This window comes from Aplysia californica, unplaced genomic scaffold (assembly GCF_000002075.1).
Source record: "Aplysia californica isolate F4 #8 unplaced genomic scaffold, AplCal3.0 scaffold00237, whole genome shotgun sequence".
Lineage (NCBI taxonomy): Eukaryota > Metazoa > Mollusca > Gastropoda > Aplysiida > Aplysiidae > Aplysia > Aplysia californica.
Genome location: NW_004797507.1, coordinates 792,808 through 803,471, shown reverse-complemented (window position 1 = coordinate 803,471; position 10,664 = coordinate 792,808). Strand labels below are relative to the sequence as shown.

At 41.0% G+C, this 10,664-nt stretch overlaps 1 protein-coding gene across 1 annotated transcript in view; it reads right to left on the bottom strand.

The window, feature by feature from the left end:
* LOC101862952 (alpha-(1,3)-fucosyltransferase C-like) overlaps window positions 1–8,649 on the bottom strand; it is a 13,041-nt gene extending 4,392 nt beyond the window's left edge. The window contains exons 1-3 of the mRNA XM_005100152.1: window positions 8,537–8,649; window positions 3,237–3,382; window positions 2,012–2,151 (exon numbers count right to left, since the gene is read on the bottom strand). Coding sequence (XP_005100209.1) covers window positions 2,012–2,151; window positions 3,237–3,382; window positions 8,537–8,649 — 399 coding nt within the window. The remainder of the gene's footprint in view (window positions 1–2,011; window positions 2,152–3,236; window positions 3,383–8,536) is intronic.
* Window positions 8,650–10,664: the final 2,015 nt, after the last annotated feature.

Below are 10,664 nucleotides of genomic sequence, written 5' to 3'. Positions count from 1 at the left end.
GGGAGGGGGTGGCAGGCCTCCCCTGTAACCCCCAGATTTTTTTATTCGTCCAGAGGCACAAAGCATTTTGATTGGTCTATCTCCTTCGGAGACGTCTCCGGATAGATACTGCGGTAACATAGTCTGGTACCATGTCATGGCTGGTTGCCTCCGAGCAACAAGATGTTTTAGAATCAAGCTCAATAATGTGCCTCTCAAAAAGGTATGCCTAATCCGAGTGACCGGTATTCTAAAGGCTATCGCACCATCAAAGGTGGAAGAATCTAATAAGTGAAGCTGCTTCAAAAGAGCAATAAGCGTACTATACCTCTATTGTACAATTATTATACGGTGGGAGAATTACTTTATTGCTTGTTTACGGGTCACGAAATTTCTATTTGTGCTTACGTCGCATAATAATATGGTGAAATGAGAATCTCTGCGCTTTTTGGGGTAGGGGAGAGAGGGGGGAGGTGGGGTCTAAAATGGTAGACAAGTTACTAGCTTAAAACTACAAAGTTCTATCTGCTCAGTACCTATTTCTAGAAGTTTGACGTCAAAGTTCTACTACACACTGTGAGCTACCTTAGAAATACAAAGTTCTATCAGCTGAGCATCGAGTTTTGGGAAAATTTAACGTTAAAAATTTTGAGTTCCACATCATGTAGAGGCTATACGGGCCGACAGATGAACTGAGCAGGACGGCCCAATTTATGACAGATACTGGACTTCTAGTGTGATGCAATTGAGAAGAAGAAGAAAGACATCTTGTCAAGCTAATTTTAACACAAGTATTTGAATATCCAGATAACGAACCCGAATTATCTTACGATTTTAATTGAGAAGATAGAACATTTGGTTTTTGACTCCATGGTCTTAGTAACTGAAATCAGCAAAAAATGCCATATACAAACTTTGTAATTCTAAAGTAGATAATTTTACCTCAACTTCCAACCAAACACTTACCTGGTGCTAAAGTGTATGAGTTACACGTCCATTACAATGCTGTTAGCTATTTAAGACACGGGACCTCCTAATTTAACGCCCGTCTCCGATAGGACTGAGACACATTAGTTGAGAGCTTCGAAAACTCCACAAAAATGGCCCGAGTGTTCAAAAACATCCATTCTCGGATTCGACCCATGACCTTCTGCTCCATAGTCCGGCATGATACTGACTGAGCTCATGGGCACCCCTTACCTAGTGAAGCTGGCGGTGTGGGATTCGAACCAAAACCATCTTCTCAGTAGTCTATACATGATACCAACTGAGCAAACCCCTTACCTGGTATGACTGAAAGTCTAGGATTCAAACCAAAACCATCTGCTCTACAGTCTAACATGACACCAACTGAGCGAACCTCCTACATGGTGCGGCTGCCGATGTGAGATTCGAACCACGACCGTTAACTGCTCCGTAGTAGAGCATGACATACCGCCTGAGCAAACAAAGCGCGCCTACCTAGTGTGACTGTCAGTGTGGGATTCGAAACAAGAACATCTGTGCCATAGACTGGCAAGATACCACCTGAGCCCCAGGACTGCCCCCTACCTGGTGAAACTGCATGCCACTTCCATGAGCACTTTTCGTCCCAATACAGTAAACTATGCTTTAGTAAAATGTGTTCATTAGTTGCTATTTTATAAACGAATACAACATTATCTTCCTGAAAGATGGCCCGTAACTCATTCCAAATAAAAGTCCTGCTTTTTTTATCATTTAAAAAAATTCCGATTTGGAGTTCGAATCAAAACCATTCCCTCTGATGCTCAGCATGACACCAACTGAGAAAACCTTCTACCTGGTGAGGCTGCCAGTCTGGGATTTTAACCAAAACCTCCTACCTGGAACCAACCCCCCCCCCCCCAAACCACAAAATTACATAAACCCCCCCCCCCCCAACTGATGTGACTTTCAGTCAGTTATTTGAACCAAAACGTCTGGGATTTGAACCAAAAAGTCTGGGATTTGAACCAAAAACCCCTAGCTGATGTGACTGTCAGTTTATGGGATTTGAACCAAGACCCTCTACCTGGTGCGGCTGGTGGTGTGTGGGCAAGGACGTGCCCAGGAAGTTGTTCCACAGAGCGCGGGAGTGGAAGAGCACGGCGTCACTGGTGTCCAGCAAGGTCCGATCATTGGTCAGTCGACACGTCTTCACCGGACACTCACCTGGGCGACAACATGTCAACAGTTTTACATCTCTTCTCACACCATGCTCCGTATAATTATGTGAGACGTGCTGAAAAGGATTAACTAAATCTCGTAATAGTAACCACATGAACACAGCAGATAGATGCATACAATTTTTAGGTAGAGTTTGAACAAATGTAAAATGATACGGCAGGCAGGTGATGGATGAGCTGATGGGCAGCCAAATACTCGTATAATAACCGTACTCGTTTTGTTTTGTTTGTTGGTTGTTGTTGGTTTTTTTGGGGGTGGGGGGTTTTGGGGGGAGAGTGGGCTGAGTGGTTACTCTACATAACCCAAGGGTCATTATTTACCCAATACAAGTGAAAGATGTGTGTCAGATTCTTTTCGTAGAAAATTACAATACTATGGCCATTTAAAAAGACACAATACCATTGTGTAAAAGATGCTTGAAGGAAAGATGTGGGGCAGGAGAGCCAGGGGTATACAAAGAGTAACTTGGATGGACAACATTAAAACATGGACTGGCCTGGCTATAGCAGAATCTGGAACGATAGCAGTTCGCGACCGTGAATGATAGTGTGTCATAACACGTCAACCTCTAAGTCAGAGATTACATTTTTAGAAAATCCAGGGACATATACATATGTCACTTCGAGGTGGAATCAGGCGCCCGTCAATTTAATATATAGGGTTTTTTTTTTACATATTGTAGAGCTGTTGATATTATTTTAAAGTATGTTTATTTATCTTGCTTTGGTGAAAAATACCTATCTGTCTTGAATAGAGGTCCAGATATTTGCTATTGAAGGAAGTGGTGCTCGCCTGGTTTCAGATGTAAAATTATAGAGAAAATGGTCGCCAAAATTTGGTGACTTTCATTGCATGAGAGTCCTTGGAAACTGAAAATTTACAATCAACATTTTTTCCCAAAAAATCCACGCAGAAGCGGGTTCTTAAATGTACATAAATTCAGATGAGCCCAAAGTTTCAAAAAATCTATAGAATTTACCAACGGTCTGAAAAACGTTGATCTCTTTGACCTCATCATTTTGACCAGCGCCTGATTTCAACGCGATCCTTTACATAATAATTGTAGTTACCAAAGTCGTAGTCCGGGTCCATGGCCCAGTAGTCATAGCCGAAGCGAGGCGTCCACAAGAGGATGGTCTTTGCGCCGGAGCTGCGCCACTCTCGATGTGGGAAATACTGGATGTAGTTGTGTGGGTGGTCTGGATTCCTCGGTACCCTAGTGGGAACAATTACTTATGGATGGGTGTGTGGGAGAGAGAGGCGGGGGAGAGAGGAGAGAGAGGGGGGAGGGAGAGAGAGAAGGGAGAGAGAGAAGGGAGAGAGAGGGAGAGAGAGAGTGGGGGAGAGAGAGGGAGAGAGAGAGTGAGAGAGAGAGTGAGAGAGAGAGGGAGAGAGGGGAGAGGGAGAGGGAGAGAGAGAGTGAGAGAGAGGGGGAGAGAGAGAGCAAAACCGTCTGGATTCCTCGTTACCCTAGTAGGAACAATTACATGTGGATTGGTGTGTGGGAGAGAGAGAGAGAGACGGGGGAGAGAGGAGAGAGAGAGAGGGGGGGTAGAGAGAGAGAGAAAGAGAGAGAGAGACACAGAGAGACAGAGAGAGAGAGAGACAGAGAGAGAGACAGAGAGAGAGACAGAGAGAGAGACAGAGAGAGAGACAGAGAGCATAAGGTCGGTCGCCTGATGAAACCGTGAATTCCACACGAAGCAAATTTTACAGGAGAGGGAAAAAACTGTTTTTCTCCGTCATTTGGCGCCCAAGATATAAACTAAATGGATAAATCTAATCAATTACCTTTTAGAAATAATGCTGTTTAAAACTGAGAATGAAAATACAGACTGAGTGAGACAGAAACCTATTCATTATTTTACCACTATAAACTTACATGAATGAGATATTGTATGTAATTTATGAAATCATACTCCTTCATTTGCGTGCTTTCTCTCTTTCTATCCTTCCTTCTCCAATTGTACGTAAGTGTATTTCATTTGGGGAGGGGGTGATGGATGGGTTGAGAACTTGATTTATGTCAAAATTCTATACCCCCTGAATGACTGAATGATCATCTTTCATTATCTTACCCTTTTTGTCTCTCAGATCCTGAAAATTGCTTTTTGTCGTTTATAAGTAGAATAATACAATGGTGGGGAACTGTTTGTTAAGTTTTTCTTGCCTCTGGACTTTAGAAGACTCTCCCACTCTTCGTTAGAGTTCAGTCTGCTAAGAATTTCTCCTTATGTATATCTGAGGCTTTATACTGCATTAAAAGTTTGGTCTTCTTTTTGTCTACCCGACCTGACAGTTTTGTGAACTGCAATTTTGGCAAAGTCGTGGAGGAAAAGGTGATCCTCAAATTTCACCTTATAGGGTCTTCGTTGATATAATTATAAAAATTGCAGTTCTGGAAATGTCTTTTATTTAAAGCCGCCGCTCAATGACGCGATGCATACTTTCTACTTGCATATGAGTGTGGCCTCTAATAAGATTTTGTATTTAATTTTGGCGTTTGCTTTAGTGGAAAAGACACCCACGGCATTAGAAATAGATGCAATTTTTGTGCTGATACACACACTCACACTCACACGCACACACACACACACACACACACACACACACACACACACACACACAAACACCCACACACCTACACACACACTCACACACACACACACACACACACACACACACACACACACACACACACGCACACATCCGTAGCTGTATAATAATATATTGTTATAACCCTCTACGTATTTGTGCACGTTTTTAAAAAAGTCCATCAAACAACTTGTGACTGAATTCATTTGCAATCAAACCACCTTGTGCCTTTTGTCATAAGTAATAGATAGCACCATACGAGGTCGTATTGAAGATTATGTGCATGTTTCTGTAACAAGAGCTAGATGAATTAATAGACAATGACAAAAGTACACCCTGAAAATTCAGGCAAATAATCACAAGGTCTTCTTGCCTACGAGCATAGTAAAAAGGTTTTAACCATTGCGTGCCCTTTCTTTGTCATGTTCTTTTCTGAGATGTGAGATTCCTGACGTTGTCAAGCCTCAAAACTCACGCACAATTCACATTGATCTTTTTTTTTTTACTCATAGATCAACATGTTCTTTTCATCTACACATATTTGAGTAGCCTGACATACAAGGCAGATTGTCCCTGACCAGTGCAGGCAGTTTCAAGCTCCAACAGATTACAGAATCAGGGATCAAGATACAGTTTTCTAGAGCTTTGCTGGCAATAGTGAGTGGGAATCTTCAGAAGCATGTCCACAGATGTGAGCAGAAACTCCTTGGCTTGCACGCCCCTTGTGGATTGTCTAGTGGTGCAACTGGGCTGTGTTCTTCTAAAGCACTCTTTACAACGTTCTGGAGGATCCAGGTTGTCATCAACAAGTGTCTTGGGAAGTTCCTCAGGATCAGATAGACAGACAGAGTCAGCAATGAGGAAGTAAGGACCAGAAAATTTTCAGAAGAAAGCAGTGGAGATGGATTGGACTGAGCATACCATTTGGAAATCAGGCCGCTACATAACAAAAAAAAGTTTTAATTTGGAGTTAACAGCTTAAACGATCAAGGGAAGACCATGTGGAACCTGTAGAAAAGTCGCAGAGAATGATGAGCAGAAAAGTGGAAAAACATTTGAAAAATATGAAGAAGTTAGCCCGGGGTAGGGAATAGTGAAAAGTTTTGGTCCGTTCTGGGTGAGCCAGGCGATGATGAAACTGGCATGGGCTGGCTTTTCTAGAGCAATTTACAATGGGTGAGCTCGGTCATAGATATCAACATCCTGCAAACTTTGATTTTCTGGTCATTCTGTTTCAGATGATAAACCCAAGTGTGCATCTTTCAGCTTGGTGTATCGCTTTTGCTTAAATTGTACTCTTTCGAGTTGAGAATACCGTTGACTTTCTGTCTCCCCGTGTCAAAGTCCAAACAAAAACAAAGATAGTTGTTCAGATGGTTGTTCTGTTGTTGTCTTTTAATAGTGAGTAGTCCATTGATTTGGTTCAGCAACCACATCTGGGTTACAGTTCATTTTTTTTTTAATCGTCCTATCTCTTGATTTGTATTGCTTATTGCTGCCCCCTCTCTCTCTCTCTCTCTCTCTCTCTCTCTCTTCCTCTCTTACTCTCTCGGAGGTTAAAAAAGCACCTTTGATCTGTTCCAACGCATCGTGTACTTTGAATGATACTTTTTCTTCATTGAAGTCTGGTTCTTCTACTATTTCCGTGTTGTATTTTCTATAGCTTTCTTTGATGCCCAAAATGGTTCACATTGCTCGGCTTCTCAAAATTCCTTTTCTCGTTAGGGAACTCTGATGTCAAATCAAAGAGCTTTCAATGTCAAACAAGTTTGGGTTGTGATACAACACGGAAAAATACTTGTAATTTATACTTGACTACGTCAATTTAAAAAAAAAAATTTTTTGGGGGGGGCAAATGAGCAAGATCAAAATTGTATGACCACTATTAGAAGGGAACACACATTACACATTCGAATTTGACAGTCGTTATGAAACAGTACCAGTCCTGCATCCAGGAAATACACATTTTGATTATGAAACAGAGAGATTTTCCTGCAAAACGCATGCAGTCGACATCATAAATTATAATCTTTGGCCTGGAAACCGTGAATACTGACCAACCATTATGTTTGCTCAACGCAGTCGCCCATATTTCAATGGTCTAAAGAGGCGTTCACGGCGCCAACGGTCAGCCCCGCGAGTCATAAACCGACTGATGAAATCGTGAATTCCACACAGGTGTGGGATTCTCGGTTTCACCAGGCGACTTTTGGGGCACGATGTTTATTCACGATTTTTCTTATTACGTCAGAATGCACGTTTGAGTTGAGATAATTGAAAAACTGTTTTACAGGGACATGTATCTCACCGAGCTGTATCAAAATATGCCCAAAAAAACAATTTTCGAAAATTTGGGGAATTCACGGTTTTATCAGGCGACCGACGTGGGAGCAATTACATGTGGATTGGTGTGTGTGTGTATGTGTGTGTGTGGGGGGGGGGGGATATTTAAAGAATTGCATTCGAAAAAGCTTAACATGTTGTGTGTGAAACTCAAAATTCGATTTTGGTATCCAAAACCGATTTTTAAAGAATTGCATTCGAAAAAGCTCAACATGTTGTGTGTGAAACTCAAAATTTGTCCCGTCAAATTTTTCAAAACTAAGTACTGTGCCACCACTTAACCCAATCCGTACGTCGTGTTTTACTATTGTATCCATACGACGTGGGGAACTCTGTGCCCCATCTTTCCAAGGAGGAAATTTACTCGTTCATCCGATCCGTACACTTTGCATAGCAGTCTATCAAAATGTTGTTGTTTTTTGAAAAATGCTGAAAGTTTCAAAGAGATCTTTGTACTACATAGGAGTATTCTGAAATGTGAAGAAAACAACCCCGGGGTACAAAATGACCCCAAGGCGTACGGATAGGGTTACGAGGATACCAATAACTTCACATGCCCACCAAAAAATTAACAGGGCCTGATTCCACCGCGTCATGACACCTATCTCTACTTCAGAATTATACAGTTCTATCTGCTCAGTACCTAGTTTTGAGAAATGTGAATGCAATTCGTTGAATATCTTGATAACGACTCCGAACAATCTTAGTACGATTTTGATAGAGCAGATAGAACATTAAATTTGGTTTCAAACCTCATTGTCTTAGTTACTCAAAACGGCCAATAATGTAAGATAGAACTTTGTAAATCTGAGGTAACCATATGTCAATTATTCGTGTTTCTGATTTTTTTATAATATATGTGAGGCAGCGTGGTGAGATCAGGCGTTCGTCAAAATAATCAAAGTGAAGAAACTGGCATTTTCCCCCAGGTTTCTGAATTTTTATGCAATTTTCGTGGGGTTGGTGGGGGGGGGGTTGTCTCAACATCTTTCAAGCCCATTAAAGAATACAATTCTGAGTGGATTTTACTGAAAAACGTTGATTAAAGGCACACAAAAATGGAAATTTTCACTTTCCACGGACTCTCAAGCTAAGGAAATAACTAATCTTTGGCGGCCATTTTCTCACTAATCTTACCTCTTGAACCAGGTGACTCCCACCACCTTCATTCACAAATATCTCGACTTCTATTCAAGATAATGGATTTTTTTTCATCCAAAGCAAGACTAATGGACAATCTTTAAAATGATACCAATAGCTTTACACGGACAAAAATGGAGGAGAGCCTGATATCACCGCGTTGTGACACGTATTATTACGAGAAACCAAGGAAACCAAAGGCAGGACAGACTCACTGACGTTGGCGCTCTTATGACCTTTTGCAGGTGCGAGTGCCGTAAAACCTTACGGAAACTAAGACTCACTGACTTACCCGAAGAAACGACTGAGTAGAACCATGGCCATGCACGTGAGGCAGCACAGAGCGAGCAGTGCCTTGGGTTGTGTGTTCTTGATGAAAATTCTCTTGAATCGACGGAACTTCATGTTTCTGACGTTGTCGCTGTTGCTGTAGATGATGATGATGATGATGATGATGATGATGATGATGATGATGATGATGATGATGATGATGATGATGATCATCATCATCATCATCATCATCATGATGATCATGATGATGATGATGTGATGATGATGATGATGATGATGATGATGATGATGATGATGATGATGATGATGATCATGATGATGATCATGATGATGATCATGATGATGATGATGTGATGATGATGATGATGATGATGATGATGATGATGATGATGATGATGATGATGATTAGTAGAGCTGTGGGTAGATATGGAACGGTTGTGGAAGGTGGTGGTGATTGGACAGGTCTGAATCAAGTGAATGGAGAGACTTGATAATTAAAGAACGCATTGTCATGTTCTTTCTAATCCCAATCCTAGCATGTATTTCTTCTTCTGGAGCAGACTATAACACATCACTATCCCAGAATTACAAAGTTCTATCTGCTCAGTACCTAGTTTAGAGAAATTTGACGTTAAAAGTTTGATTTTCACAACAAATCAAGCCTTTTTTTTAAAGCAACTAATAACTATGAATGTCTTGATGACTTCTCCGAATAATCTTACGATTTTGATAGAGCAGATAGCACATTTGGTTTCTGACTTCGTGGTTTTAGTAACGCAAAACAGCCAAAAATAGCGGACAACACTTTGTATTTCTAAGCGGTAGCGACATGATGATAGCAATAACAGCTGCTAACGAGTCAATCAGTAGCCTAGCATGGCAACCCCACGTTGTTTGTGTTTGTAGGTTTTTTTTTCAGTTTTTGATTTGTTTTTGGTTTGTTTGTTTTTTTTTTTCTTTGTTTGTTTGTTTGTTTTATTTTTGTTTTTGTTTTGTTTTGTTTTTTGAAAATCCTAGTTCAGCTGCTATTTTTAAAAAACACACATCCTAAGAACAGCCATCGACACTTAACACGAAAGTCCCACTTACCTCGGTCCTTTCGGAGATCGGAGATAGACATTAAACTCAGAGGTCCCGCCTCCTAAGTAACCTAATAGTGTTGATAGGGGCGTTAAACCTAAACCATAACATCACCATTTTTTTCTCAACCGTCGAGAGAGTTTTCCGTTCACACGATAATCAGTAATTAACTTGCCGGATGTTCCTGCCTATTTACCCGTTCCCACACGAGACGATTTGGAGAAGTCTCAGTCGTAGGCTTTGGTCCTCGTGGAAACTTTTGATATAATAATGATAAACATCACCGCGCATTGATCGGGTGACCCATGCAGTCCTCAATGAACCATTGGGTCATTCATGGATCGCCAAGTGAAAGAGAGAGACTTGGGGTTACACGAAACCAATAGAAGAGCACAGGGGGAAAACGACTGTAGTCACAAACTAAAAATTGTTGAGAGTGCCAATTTTAAAAGCTTGTGGACTCATAACTTCCCATTTGTTTGACTGGTGGTTTATTGTTAAGCGTGGTTGAATGGTAAATCTAACAACAATAATTAACCAACAGTTAAACAGAATACAGTTATGAGTTAAATAGCGTTAAAAATTGGTACCATCACGATTTTCAGTTTGTGACTACTGTCGTTTTTTCCCCGGAAGTCTTCAATTGTATTGTTTCTTGTCCCTTGCCCATTTCTAAGATATCGATGCCATCTAATTAAAGTGTGGTCAAAGAGTCTACATAGCAAGAGGGGCCACTCCTCTCTTTGAGCCAATTAAAAAAGTGTCCTCATAATTTGGTGGCGCCCTCTTTGCAAATGCGCACCCTTTGCGAACAGAGTTACTCTACTTGAGTTTTTAAAAATCAAAGTGAAACTAGCAAGTTTTAAAATAAATTTCGGAAGAACGCTTTTTTAAAATGGTTACGCTGACAAAAAAACCTCTTCCAGAGGAAGGGGTGATTGTTTTCTTCGTTTAATTTGACTTTAGAATGAAAGGCGAGAGGTCATTAGGCCTAAAATTTAAAAAAAAAAACACCTAAAACTCCACACTGAACGAACCCGAACTGCTGA